Raw genomic sequence first — 15,578 nt, 5'->3', positions numbered from 1 at the left:
ATCAACCTCTTTGGACTCTGTACTGATCCATAATTGGATCCAGCCATGCAGCTATGCTGGGCACCCAAATTCCTCCCAATGCATTTGATCAACAACTTTCTTCCCCACCCCACCCCACCAGACCACCATCTTCCCTCTCTCATGTGTTCAGTTTTACGTCTATGAGGTGCTTTTACATCCATGATCTCACTTGGACCTCACAACAGCCCTGTAAGGAAGGAAGAAAAGGTATTACTGTCTTCATTGTGTGAAGATGAAACAATGGAAGTCCAAAGGCCTTAAAGAGCTTTCTAAAAGTCACACAACTGGGAAATTTGAGGGGAACATAACCGATGCCCTAGACATGTATTAGCATCACTCAAATTCCGAACTAAAAGGTGTTTTTCGGGTACATGCCTTGTGCCAACCCAGTGATTGGCTTAGTAATTGCTTAGGAGCTTTGACATAGATGATCTCGTTTCATCTTCACAAGTACCAACATCTTATAGATGAGAAAACCAAGGCTTAGGTTATATGACTCATCCAACATTGTGCAGCTATAGAATCAGGACTTGAGTCCAGAACTCTTTCCAAGACGAGTGCTCCTCCCAAATCCCACAGCTGCCAGTCAACCCTCAAATCTGTCTACGCTTTAGCTTACAACTTGTCCTGTATCAACTTGATGGGTTTCAGGAGGATATGATTTAGTCAGTGATATTATCTCAGTGTTTGCAATGATGAGCCATACTAGGACAGGGCTCTTTTATTCACATTCATTGTATTAAGGGTATACTATCTGTCAGGCATTATGGAGATATAGATATTTGGGGATAAGAGATGATGATGATGATGGTATAAACCAACCAGGTGCATTCAAGTTTACTCTGACTATGGGAGCTCTGGTGGCATAGTGCCTAAGCCACTTGACTGCTAACCAGAAGGCTGGTAGTTCAAACTCACCCACTACTCCTTGAAAGGAAGATTGGGCAGTCTACTTCCATAAAGATACCACCTTGGAAGCCCAAGGAAGGGTTGCTATGAGTTGGAATCGATGCAAAGGGAGTGAGTTTTTTTTTTTTTTTTAATGGCAACCCCATATGTGTCAGAGTAGAACTATGCTCCATAAGATTTTTAAGGACTGATTTTTTTTTCAGAAGTAGATTGCCAAACCTTTCTTCCAAGGTGCCTCTGGTTAGATTCAAACTGCCAACCTTTCAATTAGCAGCTGAGTGTGTTTACCATTTTCATGACCCAGAGACTCTGGTGATGATAAGATAATAGCAGCAGCTTATACCTATAGAGTGCTTACTACATGCCTGGTAAGCACTCTCTATGCATTAGCTCATTTAATCTTCATAACAGTTCTGAGATGATTATTAATTTTAGCCCCATTTTACAGATGAAGAATGTGAGGCACAGGGATGCTAGGTAACTTGCCTGAGTTTATAAGGTAGTAACTGCTCAAGCCAGGACAAATAAGAAATCACATCTGTCCTCTAAGCTACTTAAGGAAGTAACATGTAAGTGCACCATTTTAATGCTCATCAAATTAAAAATCTCATTTCATGTGACTTTGCAATGTTAAGACAATTTAAAGCATTTTCTTCTGATGGGGAGAAACTAAGGCATGCCTCTGGCCCTGACTTCCAGTATTCCCGTGTCTTCCCTGTGACCAACACAATCTCCTCTTTCATTCTGCCGAGGTCAGGTCCTTGACAACCTGGACAGCCATTTGAAGAAGTCCGAATACTTCCGCTTCCTCTGGTTTCCGCACAGTGAGAATGTCAGCGTCATCTACCAGGACCACACCAATAAGGTAACCAGTCCTGACACGGTGTTCATCCTCTTCCCACTTGAGAGCAGATTGTTCAGGGCAGGCCCCTAAGGGAACAGATGGCTGCCAGTTACAAGCATGTAACCTCCCCATCTGCACACACAGCATGCAGTCACACCCATTCTCAGCAGACTGGTCATCTCCCAGAAAGTATGACTTATTATCATCCTGATGACCAATTAAATGTTAGAGCAAAAGCAAGGGTGATCATCATTGAACATAAAGAAAGAATCAGAAAAGACCACAGCGTGAAAGGAAGAAGGAAGCTGGATTATGTGAGGGTCCAGTGTGCTAGCAAGTGGAGACGTGTAGGGGTGGTCAAGAGACAGTCTAGATATGGGAAAAGGGAGCAGAGAACAAGATAGGATCAATTAGACTACTAGAAAGCTACACTAGACCTCAGAGATCATCTGATGCAGCCCACCTTCCCTCCAATAACCCTTATATTAAAGTTGAAGAAGTGGATAGTTTTGTCTCTCCCCCATGTCCTTAGCAAATACACTGTTCTAGGAGAAGAAAACAAAACCATCATCACATAGGACCAAATAGAGCTCTATCTGACCCTGAATTGATCACAAATTCTGTTTCTCAGCCCCCCTCTTCCTCAGCCAACTGGTTTTGGGACTATGCCATTGGATTCTATTTACTGGAGTTCCTTCTCTGGATCAGGTAAGAATGCAAAGGTACCATTTGCTGGCATCTGCCATATGCTATTGAGAAAGTAGTCTATCACAAGAGTGGTATCCCTACCTCTACGTATGCAAATTGGGTCTGTCCCCTGGGTCTAGAACAGTGATTTTCCACCTTGCCTGTATATTCAACTTACCTGGGGAACTTTTTACAAAACATGAATGCCCAGGCCCAACTCTGGCCCATAGGTGATTCAAATATGCAGCCAAAATAGAAGACCATCAGTCAAGAATATTTTCACATTGTCCTGCTCTCCACCTTCTTCCTGGCTTCATATCTGTGTACTTGCTCAGGCCCCATGTGTGCCACTGGACATGAAACTGTCCATGATAGAGGTTTTGTGGGCCTTTCAGTGGTGACTTTCTGTTTAGCCAAGATATGGAATGATGTACTACAGATAATTATGAAATATTCCATACATACAAAATAATATAGGCAACAGATATTTAAAGTATGAAAAATGTTGGTGGTGCAGTGGTTAAGCACTCAACTTCTGGCCAAAATGTTGGCAGTTCGAACCCTCAGCCATTCCATAGGGGAAAGATGTGGTAGTCTGCTTCTGTAAAGATTTACAGCTTTGGAAACCCTGTAGGAAATTTCTACTCTGTTCTGTAGAGTTGCTGTTAGTTGGCATTGACTCAACAGAAATGGATTTAGTTTTTTGTATGTACTCACCCTTGACCTAAGAAATGAAGCAACACTAGTACAATTGGAGCCCCTTTTTCATAACTCCCCAGATCACAACCTCACCTCTCCAGCGATAACTACCACCCTGAAATTTATGCTTATCATTCTCTTGCTTTTATTTATACTGTGCTTTTATGAATTCTAAAATAGCAAATTTATTAGTTCACTTATGTATATGAGATTTATCGATGTTGTTGTATATAGCTCTCATTATTCATTTTCAGCATATGTATTCACCACAATGTATGAGTTTATCCATACTGTATATGAGTTTATCTGTACATTTTGGACATCCCTTAATTTATTTCCAGGGTTTGTCTTGCTGTTACAAATAATATAGCTGTGAACGTTCTGAAACATTTTACTGATGCCTTTTTTTACCTTGAATATATACTAATGAGTGGAATTCCTGGGTCAAGTATGAGCATCTTCAGCTTTACTAGACAATTATAAATTGTTTTCCAAGGTGGTTATAACAAGTTAATTTCCTCAGCATTGCAAAATTCTCAGTGCTCGAAGGTTGGTCAAGATTAAAATTGTCAGACTTCTAAATTTCGGTCTGATGCATATTAAATGATATATCATTATGGGTTTTCATTCTCATTCCCTGATTACTAATAAGCTTTTCAGTTTATTGATTATTCAGGTTTCCTTTATTTATGCCTTTTGCCCCTTTTTTCTGTTGGTTTGTTTTTCTGTTTCTTGTTTTGTAAGATTTTATTTTTATATATTTTGATCACTTGTCCTTTGTTGATTATATGTATTGCAAACACTTCTCCCAGTTTGTGGCTTGTCTTTAGTGTTTATAGTATCTTACTGTGTAGGAGCTCTGGTAGCATGCCTAAGGTGTCAAACCCACTAGCCACTCCTTGGAAAGAAGATGGGGCAATCTACTTCCGTAGTGATACTGCCTCAGAAACCCAAGGAGGGGTTGCTATGAGTCAGGTCTGACTCGACAGCACATAACAACAACAACAACTGTGTAGACATATTTAATTTTAATGTAGTCAAATTTATCTATGGGATTTTTGTGTCTCATTAAGAAATCCTTTCCTACTCTGAGGTCCTAAAAATACTCTATTTAATTTTGCTTTTACATTTACAAGTCTTTACTCCACCTGGAAACAGCCCTGGTGGTGTAGTGGTTAAGGCATTTTTGGCTGGTAACCAAAAGGTCGGTGGTTTGAACCCACTATCCACTCCACAGAACAGATGAGGCAATCTGCTTCCGTAAAGATTTACAGTCTTGGAAATACAATGTGGGGGGCGGGGAGAGGTAGCTGTGACTAGGAATCGACTTGATGATGGCAGTGAGTTTGGTTTCATTTAAGTAATCCACCTGGAATTGTTTTATATCTTCTGGGTGAAGTAGTCAGTTTTAATTTTCCTAAATGGTAACCAGCTTTCCTGACACTGTTTAATGATTTGTTTTTACATCAGTGATATATTTCCTTTCTATCTCATATACCAACGTTCTATGTATAGGTGGGTCTGTTCTTGGTATCTCTGAACTTTTCATTAGTCTATACTATCATAATTATAATAAGGCTTCATATCTGGTAAAGTAAATTCTCCCATCCTGTCCTTTTTCCAAAGTTGTTTTGATTGTTCTTCATCCTTTGCTGGAACTTTATATTGAGCTTATGTTCCTGCCTGCCCCTCACCCCTTAGTTTCTCTGCATTTCTGGGCCATAGTTTGTCTCTTATGTAGAAGGCTGATGAGAAGTGTTTGCTGAAACTCTGGGGGACTACAGTGATAGTCCTTGTGATTTAGGAGAAATTCGACAGCCTAGGGCTGCAACTACTTCATTCTCTCTTAACTGTGGCATCTCAGAGCCTTCCTCATGAAACTCAAGTCCAGGCCTAACCCACTCTGACCTATAATATCCAGAAACATTTCACAGGATGCTGTAAATCAGATTTTTTTTTTTTTTTTTTTTGCATCCTCATTGGGCACACCTCAGTGTAAGTACCGCGATATGGCATACCCCAGTAACATTCAGCAGCACATCTATGAAAGCAGGCTTAGAATGGGGATATAGCTGGACCTGGGCATGGGAACTCTCAGAGTTTGTGACTGGACAAGGAGATGCTTTGTCATTGCATTTCCCTACTTATGTAACATATGTGGGCAGCAGGAGGCAGGGCCCAGGCCACACAGAGCTTATAGGCTAGGCTAAGGGCAGTGGAAGTAATTAGAAGAGGATTATGTAGGAAGTGGTTTACAGTGACCCCTCCGACTGCAGTGTAGAGAATGGGTTGGAAGGGGAAGGTATAGAGATGGGGAGGAGCTCAACATGAATGATGAATAATGACTGGTGGCAGGGTGGTGGCAGTGGAGATGGAGAGAAGTGAATGGATGGATGGATTAAAGATATATGTAGAAGTAAAAGTGTCCAGAGCTGAGAACAAATGAATAGCAGGTGTGTTCAGGCACAGAGGGTCTAGTTCTCTAGGCTTCTTAATCAGAGTTTACCTCAAACTGACCCTTGATAGCATCACTTCCAAAGAATGAGTAGTCCAGTGGTGCCTGAACTGTAGATTTATATTCCTAACAGCACATGGCTGGGAATGAGGCACAATATGATTTTCATAAAATGTGTACCCCACGGAGGATATGCCTATCATGGTGCTTTATTCTGGATCAATTTTCCAATAGTGGAAGGAAAACCAAACCAGAGGTCTTTCTGCCTGGGATTTCATTTTGTCCCTTTCTGACCCACATCTCATCTCCTCCAGGAGGCTTTTCCCACTCACTTCCAGGCTGAGCAAGACTCCACAGTCTCCTGTGCACACCGAGGGTGTCTCACATGGCTGGAGCATCTTGAGGGAGTTGTCTGAGTCTGATTCATCTTCTCAACAAACTCTCTGTGCAGACATGGGCACTTGGTAGATAACTGTAACATGAGTAGATTATTTCCTACAGAGACTCAATCTCAGCATTTTACAGCAGGGAAGTATTGTGATTATTAGCTGAAGTTCAACTCTCTGGCTTTACATTCCTGCTTCAAATATACCACCTGGTAGCTGGGCAGTGTGGAGTAAGCAACATAACTTCTCCATGCCCCAGTTTCCTTATCTATGTAATACTATGATAGTAATACATAGTTTCAAGGGTTAAATGCTATCTTGTAAAGCTCTTGGCACTATGCTTAGCACCGAGAAAGTGCAATAAATATGGACTGTTAACTTCACTGCAAATATTGCCTTTTATACTTCTTTACCTTCTTACTTTCCCTGGCTCTTTTCTCACAAAAGAAAGCTCTGCCTGAGGGCACTGGAGAGCCAGGTTGGCTATGTCAAGTTGGCTCCAGTTCATCTTCTAAGTATCTCTTGAATGCATCCACATCTCTCTCATCAACACACTCGTTACTCTCAGCTCTTGGACTGCGTATGGCTTCCCTCCTTGTCTCCTCTCCTCCTGCCCCCTCCACACAGCAGCCATTCTGAAAGACAAATTAGGTCACAACACCCCCTGACTAAAGGCAAGTGGAAGCTTTATTAAAATGTAATTCATATGTCCTACAAGTCACCCTTTTAAATGTACAATTCAGTATTTTTAAGTATATTCACAGAGTTAAGCAACTATCACCACAATCTAATTTTAGAACATTTTCATCACTCCAAAAAGAAATCCTAAACCCATTAGCAATTGCTTCCCATTCCTTTCCTCAAGCCCTGGAAAACACTAATTTACTTTCTGTCTCTGCATTTGCCTATTCTGTACATTTCATTAAAGAATCATACAATATGTGGTCTTTCGTAACTGACTTCTTTCACTTAGCATAATGTTCATCAATATTGTAGCATCTATCAATACTTCATTCCTTTTTATGATAGAATAGTATTCCAAGGTTGGGCAATCTACTTCTGTAGTGATACCGCCTCGGAAACCCAAGGAGGGGTTGCTATGAGTCGGATCCGACTCCATGGCAATGAATTTGTTATTTTGGTTTGGTATAGATATACCACATTTCTTTATCCATTCATCAGTTGATGGATATTTGAATTGTTTCCACTTTTTGGCTATTCTGGCTAATTCTATTATGAACATTCATGTACAATTTTTGTATGGACATGTTTTTAATTCTATTGGGTATATACCTAGAAGTGGAATGGCTGGGTCATATGGTAACTCCATGTTTAACTTTGTGTGTGTGTGTGTGTGTGTGTGTGGAACCACTTATGGGTTTGAACCACTGACCTTCCTGTTAGCAGGCAAGGGCTTAACCATTATGCTTCCAGGGCTCCAGATGTAGAATGGCTGGGTCATATTGTAGCTCCATGTTTAACTTTTTGAGGACCTAACAAAAGTTTTCCAAAGAGCCTGCACCATATTACATTCCCACCAGCAGTGTATGAAGGATTCTAATTTCTCCACTGTTCTGGTAACCTGTGCTGCTCTGACAATAATATGTACCACAAATGAGATGGCCTTAACAAACAGGAGTTTATTCTTACAATTTGGAGGCTTTAAGTCCAAGTTCAAAGTGCCAGGCTCTAGGGGCTGGGTGAAAGCCCCTTAACCTCAGGGTCCAGCTCTGCCTCCTGCTCCCGGCCCACTGGACCTAGAGGCATTTCTTCACTCAGACAGCTGCTGGCTGCTGAGGCTGAGAAGCCCCAAGATTGACAAGTAAAAAGGCACAGTCCCGATGTTACCAAACCACATGGCAGACCATTAACTTAAGTCCATTGTAAGTCCCAAGGTCGGCAGAGCATAGCAGGCTGCTGAGCAATGACACGGCTACATGCAGGGTCCAAGTGTGCCATAGGCTAGAGACCATTCCCAAGGCTTCTCCTTATATACAGGAAGCAGACCACAGCCCAAAGGCAGCTTACTCAGCTGCTTGTGGTAGATCCCACCATGAAGTTGATTGTCAGTCTTCATGGGGAATAACTACCACCAGCTGCCCAGCCACTCAACCAGGCCTAGCCAAGTTGACACACAAACATAGCTACCACAATTCCACCCCTTGTCATCTTGGCATCTGTACAGATCTCCTCCACTGGGTGACCCCAGTCACGTAGTTCCTTTAAGTAGCAACCTCACCCCCTTGGCCTGGCAGCCCCTGTTCCTCTCCCTCTTGGGCATGGCAGCCCCACCCCCTCACTCTTGGGCAGAGGCTATGGCTCTATCCCACTGGCTCACATGAACAAGCAGCCCCACACTCCAGAACCAAGGTGGTGAAGGCCTGGCTCTTTGAAACCCAGGGGGCTGTGATCATTCCACCCCCAAAGGCCATGGTCCTACCCTTTCAGTCTGAGGCAGCTCTGCTTCTGTTTCCTTGGTCTCCACTTCTGCCAATTAATGCCTGAGGGCAACCCACTCCACCAGGAATCTTCTTGCCCCAAAGGACATTAAGCTTTCTTGCTCCGTGGGCTGGCCAACCTGCTACTCCATTTCAAGCCAGTCTCTCCTACCAATTAATGCCTGAAGGCAACCCACTCCACCAGGAAGCCGCCTAACCAAAGGCATCAAGCTCTCCTCCGTGTGCTGGTAAGGCTATCGCTGTCTCATGCCAGTTCTCTTGCCTCTACTCCTGCCATCTCTCATGCCAGTCTCTTGCTGTGCTCCTGCCATCTGTCATGCCGTATGCTGGGGTCTCTCTGCCAGGGTCTTGGGTCAAGGACACACTCCACTCCTGCTTCCACATTTTAGGCATCTGTCAGAGCAGCACCCCACTCTCTCGGTACCATATTCTATTCTGGTTACCTAGTACTGCTCTGACAAGAATATACCACAAATGGCATGGCCTTAAGAAACAGGGGTTTATTCTTACAGTTGGGAGGGTTTAAGTCCAAGGTCAAAGTGCCAGGCTCTAGGGGCTGGGTGAAAGCCCCTCAACCTTGGGGTTCAGCTCTGTCTCCTGCTCCCAGCCCATGGGAGCTACAGGCATTTCTTCACTCAGCTGCTGGCTGCTGAAACTGACAAGCCCAAGGTCAACAAATAAAATGGCATAGTCCCTATGTTACCAAACCACATGGCAGGCCATTAACTTAAGTCCATTGTAAGTCCCCAGGTCGGCAGAGCATGGCAGGTTGCTAAACAACGACACGGCTACATGCAGGGTCCAAGCATGCCATAGGCTAGAGACCATTCCCAAGGCTTCTCCTTATATGTAGGAAGTAGACCATAGCCCAAAGGCAGCTACTCAGCTGCTTGTGGTAGACCCACCATGGAGCTGATTGCTAGTCTCATCATGGGGAATAACTACCACCAGCTGCCCAGCCACTCAACCAGGCCCAGCCAAGTTGACATACAAGCATAACTACCACAATCATCAACACTTATCATTGTCTCTCTTTTTTTATTTGAGCTGTCCTAGAAGCTCTGGTAGCATAGTGCCTAAAGCACTTAACTGCTAACCAGAAGGCTGGCAGTTCAAACCCACCAGCCACTCCTCGGAAGGAAGGTTGGGCAATATACTTCCGTAGTGATACCGCCTCGAAAACCCAAGGAGGGGTCGCTATGAGTCGGGTCCAACTTGATGGCATATAACAACAAACAACAACAGTAGATGTAGCAAAGAGCTCTGGTGGCACTGTGGTTAAAGCATTGGGCTGCTAACCAAAAGGTTGCCAGTTTGAACCCACCAGCCACTCCATGTGAGGAAGATGAGGCAATGTATTTCTGTAAAGATTTGTAGCCTTGAAAACTTGATGGAGGTTGCTATGAGTTGGAATCAACTTGATGGCAGTGGGTTAGTACATGTAGCTGTTGTGATGGCTGCAACAATGAACTCAAACTTGCCTACTACTGTGAGGTTGGCACAGAACCAAGCAACATTTCATTCTGTTTTATAAAGGGTCTCTTTGAGTCAGAACCAACTCAACAGTACCTAACAACAACAGTAGATATAAAGTAGTATCTCCTTATGGTTTTGATTTGCATTTGTCTAATGACTATGATAGGATCTCTAGTGACATAGTGCCTAAGTCATTTGACTACTAACCAGAAGGCTGGCGGTTCAAACCCACCAGCCACTCCTCGGAAGGAAGATTGGGCAATCTACTTCTGTAGTGATACCATCTTGGAAACCCAAGGAGGGGTCGTTATGAGTTGGATCCAACTCAACTGCAGTGAATTTGGTTTTTTTGGTAATGACTAATGATGTTGAGCATCTTTTCATGTGCTTCTTGGCCATTTGTGCATCTTATTTGGAGAAATGTCTATTCAAATCCTTTGCCCATTTTTTTAAATTGGACTATTTGTCTTTTTATCATTGAATTATGAGAATTCTTTATATATTCTAGATACAAATTCTTTATCAGATACATGATTTGCAAATATATTTTTTCCAGTCTGTGAGTTATCTTTTCACAGCCTCAGTTGTGAGCACAAAAGTTTTAGCTTTAAGACCCAATTTATCTATTTTTTTATTTTGTTGCTTGTGCTTTTGGCTCTGCCTCATCCCCAGCTCTTCCCGCACTTTCTGCCCCTTGTATCAGATCTAAGAAACCATTGCCTAACCCAACGTCAGAAATATTTATACTTATGCTGTTTTCTAAGAGTTTTATAGTTTTAACTCTTCCCTAATTCTTGTTATTGTATATGGTGTGAGGTAGGAGTCCAACTTCATTCTTTTGCATGTGGATATCCAGTTGTCCTAGCATTATTTGTCAAAAAGACTATTCTTTCCCCACATTGAGTTGTCCTGTAATCCTTTTCAAAACTCAATAGATCATAAATATGAAGGTTTATTTTTGGAGTCTCAATTCTGTTTCATTGATCCATATATATGTCTGTCTTTATGCCAGTTCTATGCTGTCTTGGTTACTGAAGCTTTGTAATGAATTTTGAATCAGGAAGTTTGAGTCAGTCCATCTGATCCCAGAGCCCACACTCCTAACCCTTCTCTTCCTGCTCTGCTAAGCATAGAACTAAATCAGAGCACTGTGGAATTTCTGAGACCAAGCCTTTGTCCCTGCTATTCTTTCTGCCTACAAGGCCTTTCCCTTCAGAAGTCTACCTGGTGAACTCCCAGTCACCCCACAAGCTCAACTCAGACCTCCCATCCCTTCTCTGAGTTACTCAAGCCACACAGATACTCCCTGTCTATGTTCCTCACTTTTTATACAAACCACAAATCCACCCATTGCACCATAATTCTAGGCTTTTTTCTCTGGAAGAGAAATGGCCACTTTTGTCTTCCTACTGCTAATGTCAGTATAGGACCTAGCACAAAGTGACTGCTTGGTGAAATATAAGAATAAATGGTGAAATGTCCAAGGTCTGTGGAAGAGGAGATAAATACTTTATGAGAAATCTTTGAAAAGACTCAATCTAGGAAGACTTCCAAATTTCACTAAATAATCAAAGTCAGCTCAACAGAACTAGTCTTAGCTCTAGAGTGTTGAATGATGATTAGAAAAAATATATAGGCAACCATTTCTTTAGGATGTAATTACAAGTACCTCACTCGGAATTTAGTACAAAGCCAAGAACTGACAAATCAAAAGAGGTTTCAGTCTGGAGTGGAGGGTAGCTGGTTCACAGCTGTAGACTTCAGTCCCAAAAGAAACAGAAAGGTCAGTCCCAGCACTGCCTCTGATGCTGGTCAGGGGCATCTGTCTGCAGGTTCAGTGCCTGATACTCCTTGGTCAATATGAATTTAGCCCAAAGGTGAGCCTATATGTCAATCTATACATATGGATATCTATCTATACATAGAAGCTGTGGTGGCACAGTGGTTAAGGCAGTCAGCTGCTAACCAAAAGGTCGGCAGTTCAAACCCACCAGCCACTTCATGGGGGAAAGAGGAGGCAATCTGCTTCCATAAAAATGTACAGCCTTAGAAACCTATGGGGTAGTTCCATTCTGTCCTATAGGGTCACTATGAGTCGCAGCTGACTCAGTGGCAGAGGGTATGTCTATAGCTACATATCTATACACATTTTTGTATATATTATTTTCTTTTAAAAAAAAAAAAAAATACAACTAATCCTGTAGGAGCTCCTATAAATAATAATTTGTCTTCTTGCCTTGTGACAAAATAGAGCTACCACAACCTCACCTAAGGCCTAATCCCTTGCCTAGGACATGATCTTGGATTTCTTCATTGTTGCCACAGCCTGAAAGGAAAGGGGTTTCTGAGGCAACAGGTCAAAGGCCAGGATTTGGGCTCTGGTCCATCAGAACTCCCCAGCCAGGCTAGCGGCCCTCCTTCCTCTCTCTCCCCTGCAGTCAGCACGCTGTCAGCCTGGGCTGCCACTGAGCTCTAAGATTCTGAGACTGATGAAAGAGAACACATTTTGAAATACTTTTCTGATAACATCAGCTTGGATTGCAAACATGAATTAATCGTTACCACTCTCTTCTTGAGGGAGGCACAGCTATTATTAGTAGGTAAAAAGGTTTAAATTTGCTGAGTGCCTGTTATATTCCAGGCCCTGCCTGGGTACTTCATATATGCTATTCCATTTAATTTTTCAACATCCTTAGAAGGTAGGACCCATCATCCTTACTGTGCAGATGGGAAAACTGATGTTCAGAGAGGTATTTTCAGAGGGTACACAGTGGATATATGATGAGTCAAGAGTGCATCCCAGGCCTCTCTGACTACAGCTGAATCGTGGGCTAGAGTGTGCTGTTCCCTTTTAAGTCACACAGCCTGTCAGAGATGGCACTGGCAACACAGCCCTAGTGTTCCCAGAATGAAGTTCATGCCAGTACTGGATATGACTAAGAAACTTGGCCACTTTGCATCTGAACAGGTATCAAAGGAAGAGTCAGCTCCTTTCTTTTGGGATACCAGCCTCTCCCCCAGAGTAAAGGAGCCACAGATGATATCATATGGGTCCCAAGATTAGGGACAGACACAAAACTATAATGAAGACAAATTGCCTTGGAGGTGTTAGGAAAGTGGAACACAGGAAGTGACTTACTTGGATTTGAGCAGGAAGGGACAAAGGGCAAAGTGCTCACTGGAAGGTCATCTCTCCACACAGATTATAGATTTTGATAGAGAGCAGAAAATGCCTCGTCAGGCCTTCTTTCCTGGGCTCAGCTTCCATCACCACCAATTTGACAGCTTTATGTGTGTGGGTCTGTGGGGTCTGTGCCCAGTGAGCACCCAAATAAATTGGGTTATAAATCACAGCTACCACATCTTGGCCAGGGGCCTGACCCTCCACAACAGCTCCACAACCTCTGAACTCAGACCACGTGGCTCCGACTTAGCAGGTTCAGGAAACTGCATCCACCCTGCCTCATCCCCCTGTTTGAGGCATTCACTGAGCTATGTATGTGCTGGTGAATGCAAGAATGAAAATGTAAGTCATAAATTGGAGAGTTGATAGTTTAATGTCTGCTAGGGCAGGGACTGGGCAGGGACTGTGTCTGTCTTGTCACCAGTCAATACCCTGTGCCCCATCTAGTGCCTAGCACTGAGGAAACTCATAGATGTCTGTGGAAGAAATACTAAATAACAAGCTTGGACCCTGTCCTCAGTAGAGGGCAGTGGATGATGATGATGGTGTTGGTGTTGATGGCAGCCATCTGAGAAGGATGGAAAGGAGGCCTTTTGTCAGGCACAGGTTCTTGGAGGGTAAACCAGGCCAGAGCTATTCCAACCATCAGCTCCTAAAGTGAGAGTAGTGGATGTCCCCTATGGCCAGGGTTGGTCTCTGAGACAACAGAAAGCACCTGCCTTGAGAGAGACAAGGAGTCTTCCCCCGCCCACTCTACCCCGGCAGCACATGCCCATATCTGAGTACCAGGAAACTCGAGCAGCTTAGGGCAGGGAAAGGAGCCTGGTCTATGGATTCAAATGGACTCTGAACCAACCCCCCTTATTTACCTGCTGTGTGATTTTGGGTAAATCTTTTAGCCTCTCTAAGCTGTGATTTACTCATATATAAATTAAAACTCTTGCACTACACCACCAGAGCTCCCTGAAATTAGAACTCTTAGCAAGGAGCAGGGAGTTGGCAAGATTAAATAAAAGTACACACACTAGGTGTTAATTAGATGTCACTTCCTTACCTTCCCTGAAGGGCAAACAGAGGCCAGGGCTCCTCATGCCGGACCTCAGTGGCAGAACACAAGGTCCTGGATCCACTGGTGTTATCTGTAGCCCTGCAGAGCCTTAAGACTCTATGCAAATGTAGGGTAGATTGACAGCAGACAATGAAATGGCAGGGCCTGTGGGAGAGAGCAATAGCCACTCTGCTTGACCGGTTGAACATCTGAGCACAGGCCACTTACAGCAAAGTGGACAGAGAAGGTTCTTGCCAGCAAAACCAGAGTAAGAGGCCCACTCAGTGCTGGTGATCCAGTCCCAGAGAATCATAAAGCCATTGGCTCACTCATATGTTAACCAGAACAAACAAACAAACAAAACATCCAAATCAGACTGAGATTTCCAATGGGTTTTTAGTGGCTCCTGAAGGGGCATGAGCTATAACTGGAGGTGCTTAGAGCCAGATCATCTTAGGAAGGCCCTGTGCTGGCCTTGACCTCTGCCCATCCCCACCACTACCACCTCTGGCAGCTCACTCCACCAAGGCCCAGAACTGGCAGGGGCTGAGCTCATGATAGAATGACTGGACATGCTGTCCCCACAAAGAGCCTCCGGACCTTTGTTCCCTTGACCCCAGAGAGTTCCTGGCTACAGATCTGACGTCGGCCCTCTCTGAGGCTGCCTTTGAGCTGCTCCGTCTGCAGCCTGCAGGTGGAGGCCCTCTGCCCTTTCCAGGCAGAAGAGGGCACACAATCAAGGACGCACCTTGTAATCATTCATCTCTCCGCTTCACACCCCTCTGTCTTTCTGGTGTCCCTGAATCTTGAGTGTAGGGACTTCAGAATTTACCCAGAGTGATCTCAGAACAAATATGAATGTTAGACGGTGCATGCCACATAAGCAGTGAGAGACACGTGGGGCAAGTGCCCAGCCCATAGTTCAATAAACATGCACTTTCCTTTCTTCCCTTCCTTTGTTTTGGCCAGTACCTTGGACAATAGGTCTAAGATTGCACCAGCATTAAGAATTTTGATTTTGATTTCTAAGCTTTCCAAAATATCTACAGTGAATATTAGGCTATTTTATAATGAGAAATGAGAACTTTAATCTCTTTGTGTTTGTGTATATGAGTGTGTGTGTGTGTAGGGGGCATGTTTGTGTACATACGTGTTAAGTATAGATTGTGATGAACACATCCTGGTGAGTTCCCTAGAGCAAAAAACCAGATGACAAATTCTTTCTGGCCCATGAGATGCAAAGCCCTCCTGTTGTGATTCCTTGGGGATATGTCTAACATCGTTCCTGGGAACAAGAATTTGTAAATTGAGACTCCATTCCAGGACACTGGCCCCAATCATGTCTTCAAAAGGCTTCCAATGATGGCCAGGTAGAATGGGAATGAATTACTAGCCTTTTTAAAAATTAAT

General features: G+C 43.5%; 1 protein-coding gene across 1 annotated transcript in view; it reads left to right on the top strand.

The window, feature by feature from the left end:
* The window catches only part of LOC103195251 (L-gulonolactone oxidase), a 44,707-nt gene that overhangs the window by 22,574 nt on the left and 6,555 nt on the right, over positions 1-15,578 (top strand). Inside the window, exons 7-8 of the mRNA XM_042780673.1 lie at positions 1,688-1,795; positions 2,406-2,482. Of these exons, the coding sequence (XP_042636607.1) occupies positions 1,688-1,795; positions 2,406-2,482 (185 nt within the window). The remainder of the gene's footprint in view (positions 1-1,687; positions 1,796-2,405; positions 2,483-15,578) is intronic.

This window comes from Orycteropus afer, unplaced genomic scaffold (genome assembly GCF_000298275.1).
Source record: "Orycteropus afer afer isolate SDZICR_OR568_19922 unplaced genomic scaffold, OryAfe1.0 scaffold00053, whole genome shotgun sequence".
Taxonomy (NCBI): domain Eukaryota; kingdom Metazoa; phylum Chordata; class Mammalia; order Tubulidentata; family Orycteropodidae; genus Orycteropus; species Orycteropus afer.
This window is presented reverse-complemented; position numbering and strand designations above follow the sequence as displayed.